Source organism: Macaca mulatta, chromosome 6, assembly GCF_049350105.2.
Source record: "Macaca mulatta isolate MMU2019108-1 chromosome 6, T2T-MMU8v2.0, whole genome shotgun sequence".
Lineage (NCBI taxonomy): Eukaryota > Metazoa > Chordata > Mammalia > Primates > Cercopithecidae > Macaca > Macaca mulatta.
In genome coordinates this window covers 63,658,044-63,684,950 of record NC_133411.1, presented here as the reverse complement: position 1 = coordinate 63,684,950, position 26,907 = coordinate 63,658,044, and the positions used below count along the sequence as shown (strand labels likewise).

Below are 26,907 nucleotides of genomic sequence, written 5' to 3'. Positions count from 1 at the left end.
CACAATCCCAGCACTGTGGGAGGCTGAGGCAGGCAGATCAAGAGGTCAGGAGTTCAAGATCAGTCTGGCCAACACAGTGAAACCCCATCTCTACTAAGAATACAAAAATTAGCCAGGCGTGGTGGGAGGTGCCTGTAATCCCAGCTACAGGAGGCTGAGGCAGGAAAATCACTTGAACCCAGTAGGTGGAGGCTGCAGTGAGCTGAGATTGGACCACAGCACTCCAGCCTGGGCGACACAGCGAGACTCCGTTTCAAAAAAAAAAACGAAACAAAAACTCAGGAATTGGGCGAGTAGGCTCAAGCATGGGCATTAAGAGGCAAAATGGCAGAGTTTAACTGGTATATGAGCTTCTAGGGGCATTCCATTGGAAAAGGGAAGAACGCCTCAGGTGAGCATGCGTACGACTCCAGTAAACACACTGCGCATGCTCACTTCCTAAGTGCCAGCTGGCCAACGTGCAAGTGGGCAGATCACCGTAAGGGAAGAATCAAGGGAAATGGGACACAAGATGCCAGAAGTAGGCCAGCATGGAAAACCCTAAGTCCAAGGTTAAATGGGGCACCTGACTGCCAAGACGCCCACTTAGCCCTCTTCCAAGGGTTGTTTACCTTTTTTCCATTCCTGCTCTAAAACTTCTTTTCTTTTTTTCTTTTTTTTTGAGATGGAGTCTCGCTCTGTCACCCAGGCTGGAGTGCAGTGGCGCGATCTCGGCTCCCTACGAGCTCCACTTCCCAGGTTCACACCATTATCCTCCCTCAGTCTCCCAAGTAGCTGGGACTACAGGCGCCCGCCACCATGTCTGGCTATTTTTTTGTATTTTCAATAGGGACAGGGTTTTACCGTGTCAGCCAGGACGGTCTCGATCTCCTGACCTCACGATCCGGCCACCTTGGCCTCCCAAAGTGCTGGGATTACAGGTGTGAGCTACTGCACCCGGCCTCTAAAGCTTTTTAATAAACTTCCACTCCTGCTGTAAAACATGTGTCGGTTTCTCCTTCTGTCCTATGCCCCTCAGTTGAATTCTTTCTTCTGAGGAGGCAAGAACTGAGGTTACTGCAGACCCATTTGGATTTGCTGCAGGTAACTCAGATAACTTCCACCACTAACAATAGTGTTTCTAATTTTTCATTTAAAACTTCTTAAGGACAAAGGCTGGACTTGATCACAGAGTCTAGAATTAACACCTGACATTTAGCAGGTATCAAGTATTTGTTAAGTGAATGAGTAAATGGATGATAGTTGAATCTCCCTTTACATCTCTGATGGTTTCCTTAGACCCCTTAGCACTAGCTGACTGGGTAAAAGGGCATGACCATTTTTAGGGCTGCTGTCACACAGTGCCATTTTGCTTACCAGAAAGGTTATACTAATTTCAGTTTCCATCAACATTGTATGAATACCCATTCACCACACTCTTGCTGGCTAGAATTGAATAGTATTATCTTTTCAGTCTTTGTAATACTGTTTTTTTAATTTTTAAAATTTTTAATTTTTGTGAGTACGTAATTGGTGTATATATTTATGGAGCATATGAGCTGTTTTATGCAATGTAAAATAATCACATCATGGAGAATGGGGTCTTTGTAATTCTTGAAGAGTTTTGGAAAGCAAAATCCCTACTTAGAGACATGGACTTTAAAAGATTAACTGGGTAAAAATATTCAGAAAGCTCTTGTTAGCTACTCAAAAAATAATTTGTACTGATGCCTGGACTAAAGGGTGATCATCAATCCGTGTGGCCACTAGTAAGTAGAGCTGTATACAATAAACATATTAAATATTTCCATAAAATTATTGATATGTATTGAACACTTGATAAGTATTTTTTTAGGTGAATCATTTTGTTGAATCCTTTCAACCACCTAACATTCATTATATTCATTCTACAGAAGATAAAACTGGTATTGGAAAAGGGAAAATAACTTTCTAATAAGAAGCCAATCTAAGGCTCATTTGTATCCACACCAAAGTTCCTGCCCTTACTCATTACACTAAACTACCTCCAGTCAGAATAAACACAAATACCTAGTGTAGTTCCACTTAACTCTAACACTCTGTCACCAAGAAGATAGAAAGTATTAGTTACTCCTCTGAATAAAAATGGCTCTCAGAATATCTCATTAAGAACTGATTTATATCAAGTGACATCAGCAAAATGGCAGACTAGGTAGCTCTACGTTCTTATTCTTCCATGAAAAGATTAAAAAAAAAAAAAAAAAAAAAGACAGGGCCGAGAGTGGTGGCTCATGCCTGTAATCCCAGCACTTTGGGAGGCCAAGGCGGGTGGATCACAATGTCAGGAGAAAAAGACCATCCTGGCCAACATGGTGAAACCCTGTTTCTACTAAAAATACAAAAATTAGCCACGTAAAGTGGTGCGTGCCTGTAGTCCCAGCTGCCTGGGAGGCTGAGGCAGGAGAATCACTTGAACCTGGGAAGCAGAGGTTGCAGTAAGCTGAGATTGTGCCACTGCACTCCAGCCTGGGAGATAGAGCAAGACTCTGTCTCAGAAAAAAAAAAAAAAAGGGGACACACACTGGCTGAACTAAACTTGTAGGAGCTCTGGAAATCAACCCAAGGTTTATAACCATAATAAACACCAAATCAAGACAAAGTCACCTTCAAAGTGGCAGGAAAATAGTTTTGTGGCTGTCTTACTTGCCCTTGCCCCACCCTCTGCCTGAAACATCAGTGGTCTTGGTTTGGAGAAGGTGGCATCTCTGCTCTTATTTCCCTTCTATCAACTGGAGAGAACAAAGAATACTTATTTACATTCCAGCCTGTTGGAGGGCAGACTAAACGACTGGTCTCTGTTTTGCCTAACTTTAATCTTAGGCAGGAAAAGAGCCAGGCAGTGCTCATAAAAGCTACAGGGAGACTACGGATTCGTGGAAGCCTGGGGCAAGAGATTATGTAAGGAGACATACAATAAATTATATAAAATCATAAGGAGAAACTGGGTAAGACTCTTTGGAAAATTAAGACATTCAAAAGCAGCTATGGCCGGGCACAGCATCTCACACCTGTAATCCCAACACTTTGAAAGGCCGAGGCAAGCAGATCGCTTGAGCTCAGGAGTTTGAAACTGGCCTGGGCAACACGGTGAAATCCACCTCTACAAAAAAATATAAAAATTAGCTGGGTGTGGTGTGTACCTTAGTCCCAGTTACTTGGGAGGCTGAGGTGAGAGAATGGCTTGAGACCAGGAAGGGGAGGTTGCAATGAGCTATGATGACATCACTGAACTCCAGCCTGGGCAACAGAGCCAGACCCTTCGTTTTTTTCTCAAAAAACGAAGAAAAAAAGCAGCTGTGTGTATACATAGTGTGACTGAGAAAGCACCATCCAGACCTAGGCAAGATGTATACTCAGAAAAGAACTGAGAAGACTTTAAGTTTTCACCTAGGGCTAATCCCTAGGCTCAGAGTAAGCCCAACAAATCTATGAAGAACAGCCCCAGAACAGAGTCAGTCTGCAAAGACTTGAAGAGGTAGCTGTTTTTTCCAATGCCTAATTTTTAACAACAACAAAAATTGCAAGGCATACAAAGAAACAGGACAACATGGCCCGTTTAAGTAAACAAAATAAAACCACAGAAACTGTCCCTGAGGAAGCCCAGCAATCAGAATTTCTAGACCAAGACCCTAAAATGAACATCTTAAATATGTTCAAAGAGCTAAAGTTAAACACGGACAAAGAACTAAAGGAAATCAGGAAAATGATACATGAACAAAATGAGAATATCAACAAAGATACAGAAATTTTTTTAAAAAAAGAAGCAAACAAAAACTCTGAAGTTGAAAATCATAATACCTGAAATATAAATTCACTACAGGGGTTCAGCAGTAAATTTAAGCAGGCATAAGAAACAATCAGTAAAGGTGAAGATAGAACAACTGAAAGTATTGAGTCTCAGGAACAGAAAGAAAAAAGAATAAGGAAAAATAAACAGAGTCTAAGTGACCTGTGGAACAGGATCAAGCCAACCAATAAACACATTTTGGGAGTTTCTGAAAGAGAAGAGAGAGAGGAAGTGGTGGAGAGATTATTTGAAGAAATACTAGCTAAAAAGTCCCCAGATTCGATGAAATACACAAATCTACAAATCCAAGAATCCCAGTGAATACTAAGTAGGATAAACCCAAAGAGACCCACACTAAGACACATTACAACCAAACCCCAGAAAGAGAAAGTCAGTCTCTTGGAAGCAGCAAGAGAGATACAACTCATTACATACAATGGATCTTCAATAATAATATCAACTAATTTCTCAGCAAAAACCTTAGAGCCCAGAAGGCAGTGGGCTAATACATTTAAAGTGCTGAAAGAGAAAAAGAATTGTCAAATGAGAATTATACACCTGGCAAAACTGTTCTTCAAAAATGAGGGAGAAATTAAGACATTCCAAGATAAATAAAAGTTGAGAGAGTTCATTACCAATAGGCCTGCCCTATAAGGAATGCTAAAAGGAGTCTTTCAGGTAGAAATGAAAGGACACTAGACATTGACTTGGAATCAGATGAAGATATAAAGATCTCCAGTATAAATACATGAGCAAATATAAAAGCTAGTATTATTGTAATTATGGTTTATAATTCCTCTTTTAATTTTCCAAAGAATTTAAAAGATTAATGCATAAAAAACAATTACAGCTTTATGGTATACAATGGATACAGATATAATTTGTGACATCAATGACATAAAGTGGAGGTGGGGAATGAAGCTGTGTAGCAGTAGAGTTCTATATGCAATTGAAGTTAAGTTAATATCATTTCAAATTAGATTGTTACAACTTTAGATGCTATTTGTAGTCCCCATGGTACTCTCAAAGAAAGTATCTACAGAAAATCCTCAAAAGGAAGTCAAAACATGTCACCATAAAAAATCAACTAAACACAAAAGAAGACAATAATGAAAAAAATGAGGGATAAAAAAACTATAAAATATAAAGAAAACTTTTAAAATGTCAAAAGTAAGTCCTTCCTTATCAATAATTACTTTAAATGTAAATAGGTTAAACTCTCTAGCCCAAATACACAGATTAGCAAATAATTAAAAAAAAAAAAAATCCAACTGTCTGGGCACAAAGGCTCATGCTGGTAATCCCAACATTTTGGGGGGCCAAAGCAGAGGGTTCATTTGAGGCCGGGAGTTCAAGACTAGCCTGGGTAACATAGCAAGTCTCTATAAAAAATAAGATAAAATTTTTAAATGTAAAAAAAAGATCTAACTATATGCTATCTACAAAGACTAACTTTAGATCTGAAAATACAAATAGATTGAAAGTGAAAGGATGAAAAAAGATGTTCCATGCAAATAGTAACCAAAAGAGAGCAGAGTGGGCATACTAAAATCAGACAGAATAGATTTTAAGTCAAAAACTGATGCATATCAAACATAGCAAAAGTTTATTCATTTAGGTACCACTAATTATAATAATTTGTGTCAGAGACTGGACCAAAGTAACCCCTGGCATTATCTGTGAAAAAAGGTTTAAGCAAATTACCACTGTAAACTGGGGGTAGGAGGGACATATTTCAATTAGAAATCAAATATATATATATAAAGATGGAATCTCACTCTGTCACCAGGCTGGAGTGCAGTGGTGTGATCTTGGCTCACTGCAACCTCTGCCTCCCGAGTTCAAGCGATTCTCCTACCTCAGCCTCCTGAGTAGCTGGGACTATAGGTGAGCACCACCACGCCCAGCTAATTTTTGTATTTTTAGTATAGACGGCCTTTCACCATGTTGGCCAGGATGGTCTCAATCTATTGACCTCATGATTCGCCCACCTTGGCCTCCCAAAGTGCTGAGATTACAGGCATGAGCCACCGCACCTGGCCCAAAATATTTTTAATTGCTCTTAAAAGTACTGTCATAGTTCTATCCACTTGAATTTAAATTAGAAAAGTTCTAGTGAAAGTAATGGCAAAAACCACAATTACTTTTGTACTAACCTAAAAATTATAAAATTATTATGCTTATTATTCTGATATTATATGCTTTTATTAAAGGATTCCAAAAAAAAAATCTTAGTACTTAGCAACACTTTGCCAGGTCCTAGAAACATATAATAAAAACAGAGTTTCTTCAGAGGTTAATTTTGTAATTCCAGTATTGTATCAATTTAGGCCAAAATTCCTCCTCAAAGTTTTAAGCAGTGCCAATTACAGAATATTTAAATAGATACTAAATCTGGTTGAAAGAGGGACTAGAAAGTTTGTTTTGTTTTGCATTTTCTTTGTAACTGAATTTGTTTTTTAATATTTTAATTGCTAAAGTAATAATACACTTATTTTAAGAAAGTAAAAATAATAATAAGGTTTTTGAGAAAAAGTAAATAATCTTGTCCCTTTCCAGGCCCATCACCGTGAATTAACAACAATGTTTACAGTGTGGAGTGTCTTCCAAAGGGAGTTCTTAAAAAAAGTTTTATAAAGAAACCAAGTCAAAAACTACCCACAAAGAAAGCCCAGGCATAAATGGCTTCACTGAGGAAATCTATGACAGATTTAAAAATAATTAACACTAGTCTTTCACAGACTTTTCCAAAAAATAGAAGATGAGGAAACACTTACTAGCTCATTCTATGAGGCCAATATTACCCTGATACCAAAAACAAAGATATCACAAGAAAGTTACACACCATATCCATGTTGAATATAGAAGCAAAAATCCTCAACAAAAAACTAGGAATCCAAATTCAGCAACATATAAAAAGAATTATACACCACAACTAAGTGGTACTTATTACAGAAATACAAGGTTTGTTTAACTTATGAAAATCATTCAATGTAAGACACCATTTTAATAAAAGACAAAACCACATGACCATCCCACCAGATAAAGAAAAGGCATGTGACAAGATCCCACACCTATTCACGATAAGGAAACACTCAACAAACTATGAATGGAAGGAAATTTTCTCAATGCAATGGGTATCTACAAAACCCATAGCTAACATCAAACTTAAATGATGAAACACTAGATGCTTTCCCCCTAAGATCAGGAACAAGAAAAGGATGTCTGCTTTCAACACTTTTATTCAATGCTATACTAAAAGTTCTAGACAAAGCAACTAGACAAGAAAAATAAAATGTATCCAGATCATAAAGGAAAAAACAGAATTATGTTTGCAGATGACATTACCTTGTATACAGACAGTCCTAAGGAATCCACCTGAAAAACCTTTTAGAACCAATAAACAAGTTCAACATCCAATTACCAAATCAATATACAAAAATCAATTGTATTTATATACACTAACAATGAACAATCTGAAAATAAGAAAGCAATTCCATTTACAATAGCATTTAAAAGAATATAGTACTTTGGAATAAATTGAACCAAATAAGTGTACGACTTCTACACTGAAAACTGTAATAAATTAATGAAAGAAACTGAAGGCAGCCTAAATAAATGGAAAGATATCCCATGTTCATGGATTGGAAGACTGTATATTCTGAAGATTACAGTATCCGTATTGAAATTGCAGCTGCCTTCTCTGCAGAAATTGACAGGCTAATACTAAAATTTATATGGAAATGCAAGGGACCCAACAGCTAAAATAATCTTGAAAAAGAACACAGTTGGAGGACCCACTTTCCCAATTTCAAAATTTATCATTAGGCTACAGTAATCAAGACAGTATGCTATTGACCTAATGACAAAAATATAGTTCAATGGAATAAAATTGAGAACCCTGAAAAATACCTTACATTTATGGTGAATGAATTGATTTTTACAAGGGTGCCAAGACAATTCAACAACATGGTGGGGGGTGTGTAGGGGCAGAAGTCATCTTTTCAACAAACAGTTCTGGGATAACTGGATATCCACATGCAAAAGAATAAAGTTGGCCGGGCGCGGTGGCTCAAGCCTGTAATCCCAGCACTTTGGGAGGCCGAGATGGGCGGATCACGAGGTCAGGAGATCGAGACCATCCTGGCTAACACGGTGAAACCCCGTCTCTACTAAGAAATACAAAAAATAGCCGGGCGAGGTGGCAGCGCCTGTAGTCCCAGCTACTCGGGAGGCTGAGGCCGGAGAATGGCGTGAACCCGGGAGGCGGAGCTTGCAGTGAGCTGAGATCCGGCCACTGCACTCCAGCCTGGGCTACAGAGCGAGACTCCGTCTCAAAAAAAAAAAAAAAAAAAAAAAAAAAAAAGAATAAAGTTAGACCCCTATTTAACACCATACACAAAAATTAACTCAAAATGGATCAACAATTCAAATGTAGGAACTAAGACTTTAAAACTCTTAGAAAAAAACTACAGCAGTAAATCTTTCTGACCTCAGGTTAGGCAATGGTTTCTTAGATATGACACCTAAAGTACAAACAATCAAAGAAAAAAATATACATTTTTGACTTCATATAAATATTTTTCTACCTTAACCATGTAAAAAGTAAAAGAAAACCCACAAACAGGGAGGAAATATTTGCAAATTACATATCTGATAAGGAACTTGTGCCAAGAATATATAAAGAATTATTAAAATTCAACAATAAAGACAACTCAATTATAAGTAGGCAAAGGATTTGAATAAACATTTCTCCAGAGAATATATACAAATGGCCAATAAACACATGAAAAATGTTCAACATCATTGGACATTGGATAAATACAAATCAGAACCATAACAAGGTATCACTTCACACCTACTAGGATGGCTATAATTATAAAAAGATGGACAATAACAAGTGTTGGTGAGGGTATGCAGAAATCATAACCTTTATGAATTGCCAGTGGGAATGTTAAATGGCACAGCCACTTTGATAAAGTTTAGCAGTTCTACCAAAAGTTGAACATTGAGTTACCATGTGACTCAGCAATTTCACTAGGTATATATCTAAGAGAATTGAAACATGTCCACACAAAAAACTGTACACAAATATTCACAGCAACATTATTCATAATAATCAAAAGGTAACAACAAGCCAAATGTCCATAAACTGATGTACAGGTAAACAAAATGTGGTATATCCATCCAGTGGAATATTATTTAGCTATAAAAAGAAATAAAGCACTAATACATGCTGCAACATTGATGAACTTTGAAAACATTATGCTAAGTGAAAGAAATTAGATACAAAAGACCACATATTTTATCATTATATTTTTATAAAATGTATAGGCAAATCCATACAGGCAGAAAATAGATTAGTGGTTGCCAGGGAATGAAGGAAAGAGAAAACAAAGGATTGGGGACTGACTGCTAATGAGTATGAATTTTCTTTTGAGGGCAATAAAAATGTTCTGGAATTAGTGGTGACATTTGTACAACTTTGTGAATACAATAAAAACCACTGAACTATACACTTTAAAAAGGTGAAATTTACATAATGTGAATTATATCTCAATACAGTTATAATTTTAAAAGTGGTGAAAATGAGTCTTTGGAAAATATATATATATATATTTTTTTGGAGACGGAGTCTCGCTGTGTCCCCCAGGCTGGAGTGCAGTGGCACCATCTCGGCTCACTGCAAGCTTCGCCTCCCGGGTTCACGCCATTCTCCTGCCTCAGCCTCCTGAGTAGCTGGGACTACAGGTGCCCACTACTGCGCCTGGCTAATTTTTTGTATTTTTAGTAGAGACGGGGTTTCACCGTGGTCTCGATCTCCTGACCTTGTGATCCGCCCTCCTCGGCCTCCCAAAGTGCTGGGATTACAGGCGTGAGCCACCGCGCCCGGCTGGAAAATATTTTTTTTAAGTCAGAAGTAGTGAGGCATTTTAAAAACGAATAATTTTATGCTCTTTTCCTTTATGAGCAATGACATTGGCAGGGTGAGGTGGTGGGGAGAGACCTTTTTGTTTCTTTGAGTGCAATTACAAACTACAAGAGGAAACCAGTGGCCCACAAAATAGCTCTTGTTTCTCATTCCTTTTTTCTCATTTGGTGAATCCCTTCCTTCCTCCCTTCCTTCCTTTCCTCCCTCCCTCCCTCCCCCACTTCCTTTCTTCTTTAATTAGAAGATGAACTTTCTGTATACCCACAACACGTATTATATCCTTGAACTTGATGAGCCTACTTTTGAGTTCACAGATACCTCTTTAACAAAGAAGAAGGAGGTAAACATTTAATAAAGAGTATATAAGAATATCGGCCGGGTGCGGTGGCTCAAGCCTGTAATCCCAGCACTTTGGGAGGCCGAGACGGGTGGATCACGAGGTCAGGAGATCGAGAAGACCATCCTGGCTAACACGGTGAAACCCCGTCTCTACTAAAAAATACAAAAAAACTAGCCGGGCGAGGTGGCGGGCGCCTGTAGTCCCAGCTGCTCAGGAGGCTGAGGCAGGAGAATGGCCTGAACCCGGGAGGCAGAGCTTGCAGTGAGCTGAGATCCGGCCACTGCACTCCAGCAAGGGGGACAGAGTGAGACTCCGTCTCAAAAAAAAAAAAAAAAAAAAAAAAAAAAGAATATCAAATAACACTTACCTATGTCCTCTAATCTCCAACATGTCATATCAGATTTAATTACACCATCTCCATTTTCAGCTTCCACCTCAATGGTATAATTATCTGGGATCGTTATTCTTGGAAGGAAAAAAGAGCACGAAGCACGATTTTCACTTGTAGAACTACTGGTTGTACAATTATCATGTTTTTTTCCAAAAGCGCTTTGAAGGAAAAAGTTATTCAACATGAGTTTAGTACAATGGTTTGGAAACTTAGCCATATTTAATGTATTAAGCAGTATTTGTTAGTTTTTCTCTGGGTTTTTCTTGAGAACTGTATAGTCCAGGATATTTGGTTGTCCTCTTTCCAACTTCCTTCCTCACCTCCAAGGAAAGGTAAAGGTTACCTGCTTTCTGCCACCTGAAATGCTTTAGGAGCCATGAAAACCTCTTTGGATCCCTGTAAGTCATGAAAAGTTACAGTTGCAGTGTATGTCCTATTGGCAAGAAATCATGGGTAGGTTCCTGAAAAAGCCAGATTCTAGCCTTAAAAATTTATTCTTTTACATATGTATGTAAAAATATATTTATATATATAAGGATTTGTTAAATACATTACAGTAGATACATAAATAGAATTTAAAATGATGGTTTTTAACATACTATATTGATTGATATGGAAAGATGCATCTACTGCTGGTGAAAAAAGTAGGATGCATATCATGTATAGAACGATCATAGTTACATAAATATAAAGATATTTACATAACTATTTGTAGAGATATCTAGAGAGATCATCAAAATGTTCAAGTTGTTACCTTTGGCAGTGGGATTCTGGGTAACTTTTTACATTCTTTATAATTTTTCAGGTTGAATTTTTGAACATTAGTATATATTGTTTTCAGAAAAATCTTTAAAACAGATAGATTGATGATAGATTAGATATATACTATCAAGCTGTAACTTAACGAAAACAAATACACATATTAGTGGGAATCAGATGGGTGGTTCTAGCTATAGTCCACATGGTTCTGGGGATTGTGGAGGAGATAAAGCAGGCTGAGAACAGAAAAGAAGGCCCACCTTGCAAGGTACCAGTGTTTGCTGGTGTGCAGGAAGAAGTCATACAGGAAAACATAGTCACATAGAATCATGGAATTCTGAAACTAGAAAGGACCTCAAGAGTGGTTGATGGTTATTTTACAGAACAAAAATGGCCTCCAGGGCAATGTGTCATGGTTATAAGCACAGGTTCTAGAATCAGACCAGGTTTGAATCATGGCTTTGCCCCTATTAACTGTGTGACTTGGGCAGGTTCTTTAACCTCTCTGTGCCTTAGTTTTCTCATCTGTAAAATGAAGACAGTAATATATCTATAGCATAGGGTTATGAGGATGAAGTGAGCTAATACACATAAGGCACTTTTAAAATGTCCAGCACAGAGTCAATACATGTGAGCTGTTACTACTGTTATTGTAGTTGAATGCTTCTGCATTTATTCATGCTGTGACCTTTGAGAAATGACCTTTCTCTCCTTTTCCACACCTCTAGACCTCCTTTCAGCCTCAGTTCAAAAATCACTATCTCCATGAAGGCATCCCCAACTCCTCCTTTTTTCCCCAGGAAAAATTATTTCCTATTGTTTCTGGACATCAGAAACATGACCCACTGAAAAGTGCTCCCAGGTAGGCCATCCACAGGGAAACCCTTCCACTTTGCTTGGAAGAGATCCTCTTGCAAAAATGCAAGCAGTCTAGGAGTTCTGGAGAGCCTAGCTGGCCTGAGGCCATCAAGGGGAGCTGTGTATAGGCCTGGGGACGCCCAGGTGTTTTCTATTTCTCCATGTCCAACTGGTGATAATAATGACAACCCAAAGGGAAAGATGGAGGAAGAGGGGAAATATTTCTATAAGACAGAAAAATAGGAGTAAACCTATAAAGGTGCCCAGATTATTCAACACTGGGACTAGAACTGACAAATCTGGAAGAAAAGTCATTTGGATCACGGGTTATTAGGCCTCTATCATTCTTATTTTCTAAAACAGGGATGAGCAAATGACAGTCTGTAGGTCCAATATAGCCCATCTCTTGCTCTCGCACAGCCTGTAGGCTTAAGACTATTTACATGTTGTTAATGGTTGAAAAATAAATAAAACGAAGAAAAATACTTTGGGGCATGTGAAAATTACATAAAATTCATATTTCAGTGTCAATGGATAAAGTTTTATTGGAAAGCAGCCATGCCTATTGGTTTATATATTGCCTATAGCTGTGTGAGTGCTATAGCAGTAGTGTTGAAAAGTTCTGACAGAGACCGATCTCCTTCTGAATATTACTATATTTACCATCTGGCCCTTTACAGGAGAAGTTTGCTGACTCCTATTTTAAAGCATCTCTCTGACATAGGTGCTCATAGCTATATCAGTGCTGCAGAGAATACTGCTTGTTTTTTTTTTTTTTTCATTTTTTCCACTGAAAACATAAAGTGGACTTCCCTTGCAACATGAGATTTTGCTTAAAAACAAAGAATTTGCAATCACAGACTAAAGATCATCTTACAACGCTTCCCAACATGGGCCCCCTTATTCATTATTCACAAGAAGGAAGTAATGAGCTATGTTAAAAAGTTTTGTTAAAAAGGACAGGCACGGTGGCTCATGCCTGTAATCCCAGCACTTTTGGGGGCTGAGGTGGGCAGATCACTTGAAGTCAGAAGTTCGAGACCAGCCTGGCCAACGTGGTGAAACCCCGTCTCTACTAAAAATACAAATGTTAGCCAGGTATGGTGGTGTGCACCCGTAATTCCAGCAACTTGAGAGGCTGAGGCAGGAGAATCACTTGAACCTGGGAGATGGAGGTTGCAGTGAGCTGAGATCATGGCACTGCACTCTAGCCTGGGTGACAGAGTGAGATTGTCTCAAAAAAAGAAAAAAAAATTTTTTAACCTGCAAATATTTACTTAAAACATCTAACTTTTGGCTAGAATTATAATTAAAAATTATAAAATTTTCATTCTACAGAATTGGAATAAAGAGGGATGCTTAAGGTAGTAAAAAAAAAAAAAAATTGGGGAATCATTGTCCTGTGGAACACTGCTTGACAGAGGTCACACAGCAAATTAGTGGCAGACCATGGTCAATTGCCTCTTGGTTCTGGGATTACAACCCTACTTACTATATCTGGATCCAGAAAGAATGAACAGTTTTATAACACATTCTGGGAAGAGGCAGGGTATAGTTGGGTGGAGTAAATAAACAGATTTTTCCACTGTGACTGATCTCAGCCAATGGGGAATCCAGGAGGAGGTCACCACTGGCTATGCCTCCCCTCCCTCTGCAGCTCCAGATCCCGTCCACAAGCCACTGGATGCACACAGAGATCACCCAGAAGCTGTCACTGAGGAAACTTTTTTGCTTCATCTGGGATGTGAATCATGAATGAATCAGGAGCCTCTGCCTCCCCCATGCCCCAACCGATAAAACACAAGCTCCTGTACTTACTAAGTTCTCTTAGCTGTGTACTGGGTATAACTAGTTTCCTTTCCTGGACTCCAAGTGCAGGTTAAATTTTTCCTATAGTAGTAGACACAGGAAATGTTCTCAGGCTTAGCTGGCAGAGCTAAATAAATTAAAAACATACACACACAAACACAAAAATTTCAGTATACAATAAATATTGCCAGCATTGAACATTTTTAATGGAAAATATGCTGATCAAAAGCTAGATTTTTTTGGTTAGTGGCTAGCTGTAATGGGTTCTTTCAATTAGGTTCAATGGAAAGAATCTAACTTCATCTCTTTAATTATTCCCTTTGAAGAGCTAGATTTCTACTTTTTTAAGAAATCCTTTTTTACATTCTTACTTAAAAGTAACACTGGAGAAGCAAGCATTTTTAAAACACCAAGAAATACATACAAAGTATTTGTGATATACTCAGTAAAGCATCAAATGGTAGAATCACTCTGGATAACCCATGGGTAACAGATGATGAGGGCATAAGCAAGAATACGACCATGCCACACTTCACCCATGTGTATCAACAATTTTCTTTTCCAGAAGACTGTACAGTAATTTATGAAATATCTTCAACTGTATCTCCATATCTTAGAAATCTTGCTCCTGAGAGCTCCCCACTCCATAGCATCCACACTTTCATAGGGAAACCAGATACTACCATCTAGAACAGGGACTTAGACCTTTAAGGGTTCATGGGTAGAATTCAGGGGTCCATGAACTTAAATGGGGAAAATTTACATTTTTAATTTTCACTAACCTACTGTTGAAATTTAGAATTTTCTTCCATCATAAGTGTAATCAGCAAACCACAGTAATAGCATCATTGCCTGTGACTTTGTCACCATTATAAATCACAAATATTTTCATATCATATTTTGGTTGCTGCAGGTACCTTAAAATATTTATATGGTTTGGTTGTGTCCCCACCCAAATCTCAACTCGAATTGTATCTCCTAGAATTCCCATGTGTTGTGGGAGGACCCAGGGGGAGGTAATTGAATAATGGAAGCTGGCTTTTCCTGTGCTATTCTCATTGTAGTCAATAAGTCTCATGAGATCTGATGGGTTTATCAGGGGTTTACGCTTTTACTTCTTTCTCATTTTCTCTTGCTGCTGCCATGTAAGAAGTGCCTTTTGCCTCCTGCCATGATTCTGAGGCTTCCCCAGCCATGTGGAACTGTAAGTCTAATTAAACCTCTTTTTCTTCCTAGTTTCCGGTATGTCTTTATCAGCAGTGTGAAAACGGACTAATACAATTTGAAAAAATTATCACTATTTCTGAATTAAGGTAATTATTAATATTAGATCTAAATTAAGGCAATTATTAGGTCTTCTTATTTAATGTGTTAATAATGAAGACCACATATTACCAGATCACAAATTTGTTTCTTTAATATTTTGATGATTTCATTTCAGTATATTTTGGTATCTTTGTAATGCTATTTATTTTATTTGTGCATTTACAAACATTGTTTTGAGAATTAGCCCACAGACTTCACTAGATGACCAAGGGGTTGATCATAAACACACACACACACACACACACACACACACACACACGCACAACTAAGAACTAAGAGCAATTTTAGACTAAGGGCCATGTTCAGCTCTGAGGCTTACACTCAATTCTTTGTTGAACCTTTGGCAAGATCATAGTCTTAAGAAGCAGGCATTTTTGAGAGAGGAGGGCAACTTCTTAAATTACATATCAAAGGAAGCTCTAGTGCTTCCTAGGAAGGAAGTCTCTACCAGATAAAAAGTAGGAAAAAGCTGATCACTTCTAACAAGTAAATATGGGGGCAGGGATGGGGAGGGAATGAAAGGAAGGTAAAGGAAAGAATTCTGATGTCAGTGTTCTTGATAGAGCGGTACAAACAAGCGGATGGGTTCCATGCACCAAAGTCATCTGGCTGGTAGCCTATTTCACCGGGTACAGCAAGCCTGGGGAAGATTGCCAGGCTGTAGTCTAGTAGGATTCCTCAATCGCTGGGCAAAGTATGGGTCCTTGGCCTGTTAGGAACGGGGCCACACAGCAGGAGGTGAACAGCAGTTGAGTGAGCATTACCAGCTGAGCTCCCCACCCCCACCCCCAACCCTACCTCAGAACAGCAGCAGCATTAGATTCTTATAGGAGCTGAACCCTACTGTGAACTGCGCATGAGAGGGATCTAGGTTGCTCGCTCCGTATGAGAATCTAACTAATGCCTGATGATATGAGGTAGAACAGTTTCATCCCAAAACCATTCCCTGACTCCCAACCCCACCCCCTGTCCATGGAAAAATTGTCTTCCATGAAACTGGTCCCTGGTGCCAAAAAGGCTAGGAACCACTAGTCTAGGGGAAGCCTCATGTTCCACTAAGCACCAACTCTACAGTGGCATGGAAGTCCTAACAATGTGCTGGCAGAGGGTGGCCTGGTGCAACTCTTCACGTGAGCTCCATGCAGGTGAATGTAGCACACAGGGATCCAGAAATTTCCCTGTGCCCTCAGAGTGGGGGGCGAGGATACAGCTGTGAGACCGGACCAGGCCTGGGATGAGGATGAAGCAGCTTCTATCCACAGAGGAACTTCAGGACCATGGGCAAACAACTGGCGCATAAGCTATGGCTCAAAGCACAGCCAAAGCCAGCTGTCCCATGGCAGATGGCAGAGGGGGATCAGACCACACCAGACAGTTCAGGAAAGACAGAGGGCAACACAAGGACTTCTTCCCACACATCCAAGACTGCAGTCACATAAGCCTTGCTCATCTATTCAGACACCATCTTAAGGAGGAGCAGAGAGCAAGGCAGGAACCCCAAAGAGACTGAGTTAGCCAAAGACATCTTAAACCAGAAGAAATGACACAATGTTAACAAATTTAAGTGCTACCCACACCCTCCTCTTTCTCACCCTTGCCTGACTTTCCAGTGGTAAGGGGACTTTAGAAATTGATTTGTTTGATCATAGAAAATAGGGATGCTCCATTTCTCTGCATATCTGAATAATATTATATATATTTCAACTCTGTCAGAGGTGTTACCCTATAACACGAAGGTGGTGTAAAGGGGTTCCAGAATGGGTGGCATTCATTGTTTTGTTTAGGTTTGGGATTTTAAAAGGGCTGTAAATGTGTGTGTTTGTATATACATTCATGTATTTGGTCTATGAACTAAGCATTGTCTACATGTGTAAAGGAGCCACTGAGAATGACAAATGAGGGCGAGGGAGAGCTAAATGGCTTCCTGTTGTGTCAACATTTCTAGCTCTCTCCAGAGAAGCTGCCTTCCTCCTAGTCCTGCACATGAGCCCGGCACCCACAGCACCCATCCAACAAGCAGTTCAAAGGCTTTCTATCTTTACTACTTCCACGCTGAAAACCATGACAAAGCCAGTGATCTCCAGATCCAAATGCTTAAAAGGACCAAAGTTAACTGGACCTGAATCAAATAATATTGCATGTTACATAGAGATTGAAAGCTACACCATTAACACATTTCTCAAACAGCCCATGCAGCTTGGAACACTCCCTGGGGATTTTTGGGGTCAACAAGCAGAATGTTAACAGACCCCATGCCTCCCAACTGTCAGGAGGAAGTGCAAAGTCCTACAAGTGGTGAACCAAGCGTTAGCTCGCAACACCCAGGAGGAATAACTCACACACTGTCCCACTCACTCCCTGTCTCCATGGCTCAGAGATAAGGGCAGTGCGTGCACAGTGCATGTGTGTGTATGGGGGGGAGTGTAGTGTGTGGTGTGTATGTGATGTGTATAATGTGTGTGATGTGTGTGTGGTATGTGTAGTATGTGTGCATAGTATATGTGTGAATGGTATGAGTGTGTAGTGTGTGTGGTATGTGTGTAGTGTGGATGTGTATGTGGTGTGTGTGTGTAGTGTGTGCAGGGTATGTGTGGTGTATGTGCAGTATGTGTGTAGTGTGTGTGATGTGTTTATAATAGTGTGTGTCTGCTGAAGTGTGTGTGTTGGTGTGTGTGTGGTATATATGGTATGTAAATGATGTGTGTGTGGTGAGTGTGATATGTTTGTGTGATATATGTGACATATGTGTGGTGTGTGTGGTATGTTTACGATGTGTGTGTGGTGTGACATGTTTGTGTGGTATGTGTGACATATGTGTGGCATGTGTAGTGTGTGTAATGTGTTTATAGTGTGTGTGTAGTGTGCTGTGTGTAGTATGTTTATGGTGTGTGCGTGGTGTGTGTGATGTATATGTGTGGTATGTGTGGTGTGTGTAGTGTGGTGTGTGTGATGTATATGTGTGGTATGTGGTGTGTGTGTGGTGTGTGTGATATGTATATGTGTGGTATGTGTGGTGTGTGTAGTGTGGTGTGTGCGATGTATATGTGCGGTATGTGTGGTGTGTGTGTGTCTGTGTGTATATATGTGGGTCTATCCTTAGTCCCTGGCCAAGTTTCTTACACATATTCACACAGAGGTAGCCTGCCCCACCCCCATTTCACTCATACTCGTCACACTAACTCTCAGGAGGATTTCAAAGTTGATTCTTGGCCAGAGAACAAGGAAACAAGAAGCCTTTCCCTGTTTCCCCAGAATAGTCTTAGTCTTATACTATTCTCATTACGGCCTCCTGCAGTCATATTTTATTTTATTTCCTTCTTGCTCTCCCTTGTGTTGGTTGAATCCAAAGCCAGCCACCAAGATATCAGTGTAGGAATAGATCCTCATAGATCTAAATACATCCCAGTCAAACCTAAGTGAATCCTGCTCTTTCCTGTTCTTCCTTAAATACCTCTCCCAAGCTTCTTCAAAAGCTTTGGTAACATATATTAGAAGCCATCAGCCAAAAAGAGAGTCAAATATCTGTTTTTCAGAACCATTAAAAATGTCACCAGGTGTCAATGATTTTTGGAGCCACCAGGAGAAGAGGAGGTGGCTCCCAAAATGATTTTCCACTCAACCCAGGCTGTTTTTATGAGACTACACTTGTTTTTCCCTTACTGGGTGGCATATGGTGAGAGACAGCAATAGTCTTACAAAGGCTCTCTTGACATTGGTGTTACGAAATAGATCTGTGGTAGATAAAATGAATGCTCACCAATATTTCCAGTGCTCCTCCATAGGGTGGCCATGGGATTTGCCTTGGCCTTTGTCATGTGAGAGGAAGCGTCCAAGGGCTGGTGTATGACTCTCTTCTCTCTCCTCCTCCTGTCACTGCACACCTTGAAAACGCATGCTGACATGGTGTGTGTGAGGACAGCAGAGCCCCACCAGCCTGGGTCCCTACTTACCTGCGGCGGACATGTAGTTTGCTGTTTTAAATACTAATATTTTAGGCTTGTTTATTATTACAGCATAAACAATTCTCCCTGACTAATATCTAAATAGCCTGCTCTCTCCAGTATTCTCAGACTTACAGGAGGAACTTAACAGTAGTTTTCCCTAGTTTTGTGTCCTCGTGACATTTTAATTCTGCATATGAGGATTTTAGATTCATTTTGTCACAGATTAGGGGGTTGAGGGGAACTGGAATAAAAACTGAACCAAATCAACAATGTTAGACTTCACTTCTACTTTCCTGCTTTTCTTTACCATTTCCAGTTTCAGTTATCTGGAGTGATTCCACATAGCTGAACAACCTTGGCTCTATGTACTAGAACTGCCTTGGCTGGCAGAGCCTACACATCTTTTGTCCTGCCTTCCTCCTTGTTGGCAATCAGTGTGCCTATTTTAAGTCTTACTCAATTCTCCATCAGAAGATTGTCACAAACATGGGTAAAACTGTGATGCACAATGAAGAACACTTCACCTCTGTTGTATTTTCCCCCCAAACCCAGAAATACTTGTCAGTATTCCTTAAGACTGCCACGGTCATGAATAGTACGGAAAGACTACGAATTTGTCATAGACCAGCAGAGACCAAGGAGACATGACAATTCAATGCAATATGGTACCCTAAATTGGATCCTGGAATAGAAAGAAATCATTCAGGCTGGGCATAGTGGCTCATGCCTGTAATCCCAACATTAGGAGGCCAAGATGGGCAGATCATAAGGTTAGGAGTTGGAGACCAGCCTGGCCAACATGGTGAAACCCCATCTCTACTAAAAATACAAAAATTAGCCGGGCATGGTGGCACACGCCTGTAATCCTATCTACTCAGGAGGCTGAAGCAGGACAATCACTTGAACCCAGGAGGCAGAGATTGCAGTGAGTTGAGATTGTGCCACTGCACTCCAGCCAGCATGACAGAGCGAGACTCCATCTCAGATGCTGGTCACTCGCATCTATCTTTCCCTACACCCTCAAAATACAAACCATAGCAATATCCCCCTATTTCTAGAAATAAGGGAAAAAACATTCATCACTTTCCTCTAAGAAAAATTGGGAGAATGTCCTTGCTTATCAGAGAATTTCCCATATGCAAGAAGAACATTTTCCAAAATTATAAAGATGTTCTCCATCTCCCTCCTTCCCTCTATACTCATATCACTTTGGTGCTGTTGCAAAGTCAGTGTTTTGAAAAATATCTTGACCTAGAAGAAAAGCAAAGCTAAGCAGGACCAAGGGAAGGATATTCTAGATGAAAACAATGGTGGATATTGGAGCCAGTTTTGTAGGAGCTGGTATATGTGCAACATAAGAAGAGTGGAAAACAGAGATAGAAGACAGAAAAAGACAAGTTGAGGGAAAGGGTGACTTGATAGGAGCCACAGTGTCTGTAATTAGAAGTTTAGATTGGATAACTGGGAGCAATTGCTGATGAGAGGGAGAGCAACAGTCCTGTCTGCCTGTATCATCTATTTTCTATCACAACAGTCCCCTACCTTTTGGCACCAGGGACCAGTTTTGTGGAAGATAATTTTTCCATGGACCTGGGGTACAGATGGTTTCAGGATGAAACTGTTCCACCTCAGATCATCAGGCATTAGCTTCTCATAAGGAGCACGCAATCTATCAATAGATCCCTCACATGCATAGTTCACAATAGGGTTCGTGCTCCTATGAGACTCTCATGCAGCTGCTGATTTGACAGGAGGCAGAGCTCAGGCAGTAACTCTGGCTCACCAGCAGCTCATTTCCTGCTGTGTGGCCCAGTTCTTAACACAGTCTGCAGCCTGGGGGTTGGGGACCCCTGGTCTATCAAGCTCCTGAGTGCCACAGGTGTAACCCCAGGGGGCTAAGGCAGGCCATGCCAGGACAGAAGTCTGAAGGCATTCTCATTATCTCTGGGTCATGACTGCCCTCTTGGTGACTCCAATTAGTACATGTTATGGGCTAAATTATGTCTCTCCAAAATCATATAATGAAGCCCTAACCCCCAGTCCCTCAAAATGTGACTGTATTTGGAGATAGAGCACTTAAAGATGTAACTAAGTTAAAATGGGATGATTACAATGGGCCCTAATCCAATCTGACTGGCATCCCTAGGAGGAGGAGAGACACCAGGGTTGTGTGGGCACAGAGGGATGACCATGTAAAGAGGCAGCAAAAGGATGGCCACCTGCAAACCAGCCCAGCTGCCACCTTGACACTGGACTTCCAGCCTCCAGAACCGTGAGAAAATAAATTTCTGTTGCTTAAGCCACCCAGTCCGAGGTATTTTGTTATGGCAGCCTAAGCACATGAATACGCTACATGACGCCTTCCCCACCTTCCCACTACCAGACCAGTGTCTCTGCTCTGAATGTTTTTTTAAACATAAGATATAATCAAACTAATGGATCTTAGATCTACAAGCCATTATATGGATATTAGGCCTGTAGTCTTGAGTTGGAACACTCTAAAAATATGTTGTTTCATTATTTCCCTTTATATCCTTGGAATTTATGGCAAATAGTATGAAACCTGATTATTTTTGTATTTATATATGTGTATTATATGAAGCCATAGCAACAACACAAAAACTATGGAGCTAAGCACTTCCTATCATAGTAGTTCCCTCTTTCTGTGGGTTTACTTTCTGTGGTTTCAGTTACTAGTGATCAACGCCATCTGAAAATGGGTGAGTACAGTACAATGAGATATTTAGCGAGAGGGAGACCACATTCACATAACTTTTTTTTTTTTTGAGACAGGGTCTTGCTCTGGCCCAGGCTGGAGTGCAGTGGCATGATTTCGGCTCACTGCAACTTCCGCCTCCCAGGTTCAAGTGATCTTCCCACCTCAGCCTCCCAAGTAGCTGGGATTACAAGCATGAGCCACCACACTTGGTTAATTTTTGTATTTTTAGTAGAGATGGGGTTTTACCATGTTGGCCAGGTTGCTCTCGAACTCCTGACCTCAAATAATCTGCCCGCCTCAGCCTGCCAAAGTGCTGGGATTACAGGTGTGAGCCACTGTGCCCGACCTCACCTAACTTTTATTATACTAAATTATTATAATGGCTCTATTTTATTATTAGTTAGTGTTTTAATCTCTTCATGCCCAAACGTGCCTAAACTTCATCAGAGGTATGTATGTGAAGGAAAAAATATAGTATATATAGGGTTTGGTACTATCCACAGTTTCAGGCATTCACTGAGGATCTTGGAACATATTCCCCCACAGATAAGGGGAGACTACTCTATTCTAAAACAGTAGATGTCAGCACTTTTGGGGTCGTATCTCCCTTTGAAAATATGGTAAGCCATCTTGCCACATTTGCAAATGCATGAGTATATGTGAAACTCCATGCATGTGTGCACACACAGACACACATACAAATTCAGGGTGTTCACAAGTCCCCTTTTCTATCTGTGGATGTCCATAGTCCAGTGTCGTTTTAAAGTTAACAACTCTTGTCCAAAGAAGGCAATAATAATCACATGACCCATAAAAGGGCCCAGGCCAACCCACCTGCCAGGCCGAATTTGCAGAGTAAAGGGAACATCCACAGTGCCCAGGTCCACATCATCTCCAGGTTAACCACGAAGGCTGGGGAGAGAACAGAAAATGACATCAGTCAAGAGTTGGTTTGCTTCATATCTCTTTTCAAAAGGTCTATTTCCAGTGGCAAATAGATTCGGGGGATTTTGGAGGGAGGAAGGAGCCTATTTTATTTTATTTTGTTGACTATCATCACCTAGATCCTTCATAATTACTCCATCAACCCCAGTCAACATTTTAAAGATTTGCAATTACAACATGTTTTCCTTCATCCATAGTCCACTCGGCTATGTCTTATGAAAAGTATGCCAACTACCAAGAATATGCTCCAGAAAAAAATGAGTCTGTGCAGCTCTGAGGCCATCCTCTGGCCCCTGCCTCAGTGCCTAGGCCCTCCAGCCAAATGGAACAACTCACAGTTTCCTCAAGCACCATGCTATCTCACATCTCCATGCTCTGTGCATGCCCACAGTGCTCCTTTCCCCTTATTTCTGACAAAGTAATCATCTTTCCAGACCCATTTCAAAGCTCTCCTTCCCTAAGACGCCCTCTCTGAATTCCCACACGGAGTTGCCAGTCAGTCCCTCCTTTGTGCCCCACGCTCCACTATATCATGTGTCCTACAGCATCTGCCACAAGAATGGTGGTCAGCAATTTACCTGACGACTTTCCTACCTACAGGGACCTTCTTAAGAGTGGAACCTCTCTTCTTCCTCTTCGAAGCCTTGGTATCTAAGGCAGTGCCTGGTACCTGGTAGACAATACTGTTTGTGGCATTTACTTGTTTATTGGAACAAAAAGAATGCTAGCTCTTCATCTCATTTAAGATGAGATGGTGGGATAGTCTAAGAATAAAGCAAATGTAAAACCAGTCATTCATTTCAGGAAGAAATAAATGATGTTATATTTTCATCTGCCAAATGATTATAGAAAAAAAAAAAAGAAAAGGGTTCTTTACAAAATAAGTTACTTTAGAAAAATGTGCATGCAGGATTTCTGGAGAAAATTACAGAGATAACGTTTTCTTACACATGAACCAACTGAAATCCTTAGCGAATTGGAAATGCCTAAGATAATAAAGCAGAGTGAGAACTTGGAGCCACAATAATAAAAACACCATGATGAAATAATAAAAGACTGGTTACACAGCAGCAAGTGCTGGTATCACTCAGTAGCAGTAGTTTTCCTCTCAAGAGATAGCCATGTTGATTTAAATGGGTATATAACTCAAAGGGAAACATTTTAATTTTTCAATGAAGAAAAAATGTGTCTTTAAAAATAACTATGACCCTAAGAACATTCTTTTTTGTGTCTAATTATTCAGGATGTTGTCTTAATTTTCTCCATCTGTGAGGCAGAAGACATGCCTTTAGTTCTAGTTCACATTATTTACAAGTCCTAAAGGCACATTAAAAAGGAAGACTATGAAAGCCAAGATGCTGGCAGTCTTAATAAGTGAATCAATGAATAATGATGGATGCTAAACTAAAACTGTTATTCTGGCAAGTGGTTTTGCATTTAAAATCCTATCAATATTAAATGCTGAATAAAATATTAAAATATTTTTAAGTTAATGGTAATTATTGCTTGACTCCTTTACAATAAAAATACTCAGCTATTATTTGTGAAATTAAAAAAAAAAACTTAGAAAAAAATCAACAGTACTAAATCATCCCAGAGACAAAACTGGAAAAGTTACAGTAGTTGAAGAGTGTAGCATTCTAGAAATTGAGACTGCCCGAGTTGTGGTCCTGGCCCTCTCACAAACAAACTGGTGACCTCAGGCATTCTTCTATGCTTTCAGCACTGTCCCAGCCATGTGTTAGATGCCTGGAATCAAGGAAGAGCACATCTCTGACCTCAAAAAGCTCATATTCAAGTTCCGTGATTTTTAACAACGGGAAGGGGGGAAAGGATGGAGAGGATGGCAGTGATATTTTTGGAAACTACCAATTTCAGAGTGAGCTGCTGTTACCGAGGACTTTCATGTCATATTTCTGCAGTGGGTTTGAACAGAAATGGGTTGAGAACCACTGGTCCACTTGCAGAGACAGAAGCCTAGACAGTAGTCTCACATATCATATAGTAAGTGCTGTAGTTACAATAGTGCAATGAGCACAAAGAGCATCCAAAAACAGAAATGAGCTAATGACTGTGGGAAGTCAACAAGCCTTGCCATTAGGATGAAATCTCTCATTCTAATGCTTGCTTGTCCTCCAGAGCCTTTCCCACTTTCTCTTCTCACACTAGAGAACCACCACAAAAAGGACTGCTTACTGGTAAAAAATGTGAACAAAGGCCAGGCGCAGTGGCTCAAGCCTGTAATCCCAGCACTTCGGGAGGCCGAGACGGGCGGATCACAAGGTCAGGAAATCGAGACCATCCTGGCTAACATGGTGAAACCCCATCTCTACTAAAAAATACAAAAAACTAGCGGGACGTGGTGGAGGGCACCTGTAGTCCCAGCTACTTGGGAGGCTGAGGCAGGAGAATGGCATAAACCCGGGAGGCAGAGCTTGCAGTGAGCTGAGATCCGGCCACTGCAGTCCAGCCCGGGCGACAGAGCGAGACTCCGTCTCAAAAAAAAAAAAAAAAGTGAACAAATGCTGGGTGCACTGGCTCACAACCTGTAATCCCAGGACTTGAGGAGGCTGAGGTGGGCAGATCAGTTGAGGTCAGGAGTTCAAGACCAGCCTGAGCAACATGGTGAAACCCCATCTCTACAAAACACACAATAAAATTAGCTAGGCATGATGGCATGTGCCTGTAGTCTCAGTTATTTGGGAGGCTAAGATGGGAGGATGGCTTGAGCCCGGGAGGTCGAGGCAGCAGTGAACTGTGATCTCATCACTGTACTCCAGCCTGGGCAACAAAGTGAGACCCTGTCTCAAAAAAAAAATGCAAAAAGGTGAGATGCCTCCCAGGGGCTTAGAAATAAGTCCAGTTGAGAGTTCAAGGTGATTCTAGTTATCTGTGGTGGGTAGATGTGCAGTTGATAAGCTTGAGTTCATTCAGGACTCCAGTCAAAGAAATCTGTGTGTAATCTCAAAGAGTTGGATTTGGAAAACCTTCACTGTCATTTAGTTGCAGGAATCTACTCAACTAATTGTATCCTAAACAGAAGACTTTGAGGACAGAAAGGAAAGGTCAGCTTAGAATGTAAAACATTGATGGTTAAAAAAGACAAAAGCTGGCAGTTTTTATCCAGTACTATCTATGAAAGGAAATTATGAAATTTCCTGTCACTGGAGCAAAAGACTCTGACAGGGCAGCCACAAGACCTCACCACAAACCTGATGAAAGATACTTCAAAACCCCGAATCCCTCTTTCTGATTGCTCTGATTCTCTGATGCCCTCTCTGATTACTAATTTAACGGAAGGAGGCTCTGAACAAAGAATAGGAGCCTTCCAGGCATTAGAAAGACGATTTCTTATTGGTTTCAATGTATCAGTCTCTTGAAGACTTAAATGAGGTGAATCAGCCTCCCCAAATCTGGGCCATAAGAAATTCCCAAAGATTCTGCTGTGCTCTTGAGGAGAACCATCAACCATTTCCTGCATCCCTGGGTCATCAGCCTTAACTTTGAAATGCAGCAGTTTTGAATAACTGGTCTTCAAAAAGAGGTCATTTCCTAGAAACAATCTCACATTGGTGGGATCTCATTTGAGTACAGCATTTAGCAGAGCTTTAAAATCTTCCAACAACACTACAAATATGCCATACTGAACTAAAGGACTCTTAGAATATACAGTGATGCCATTTAAGTAACTAGTGGTGTCCTATGTTTAAAGATGTTGGCCAGGCATGGTGGTTCACGCCTGTAATCCCAGCACTTTGGGAGGCCAAGGCAGGCAGATCACTTGATGTCAGGAGTTTGAGATCAGCCTGGCCAGTATGGCAAAACCCCATCCGAATGAAAAATACAAAAATTAGCTGAGCAAGGTAACCCACACTTGTAATCCCAGCTACTCAGGAGGCTACAGCAGGAGAACTGCTCGAACTCAGGAGGCAGAGGTTGCAGTGAGCCAAGGTTGTGCCACTGCACTCCAGCCTGGGTTACAGACCAAGACTCTATCTGAAAACAAACAAACAAACAAACAATACAAAACAACAACAAAAAAGATATAAACCTAGTAGCAGCTACTGTTTGGAGACAAA

The 26,907-nt window shown here is 40.4% G+C and overlaps 1 protein-coding gene across 1 annotated transcript in view; it reads right to left on the bottom strand.

Moving 5' to 3' along the window:
* The window catches only part of IL31RA (interleukin 31 receptor A), a 58,104-nt gene extending 35,313 nt beyond the window's left edge, over positions 1-22,791 (bottom strand). Inside the window, exons 1-3 of the mRNA XM_015140081.3 lie at positions 22,718-22,791; positions 13,904-14,021; positions 10,445-10,626 (exon numbers count right to left, since the gene is read on the bottom strand). Coding sequence (XP_014995567.2) covers positions 10,445-10,626; positions 13,904-14,021; positions 22,718-22,775 — 358 coding nt within the window. The 5' untranslated portion in view covers positions 22,776-22,791. The remainder of the gene's footprint in view (positions 1-10,444; positions 10,627-13,903; positions 14,022-22,717) is intronic.
* Between the last annotated feature and the right edge of the window lie 4,116 nt (positions 22,792-26,907).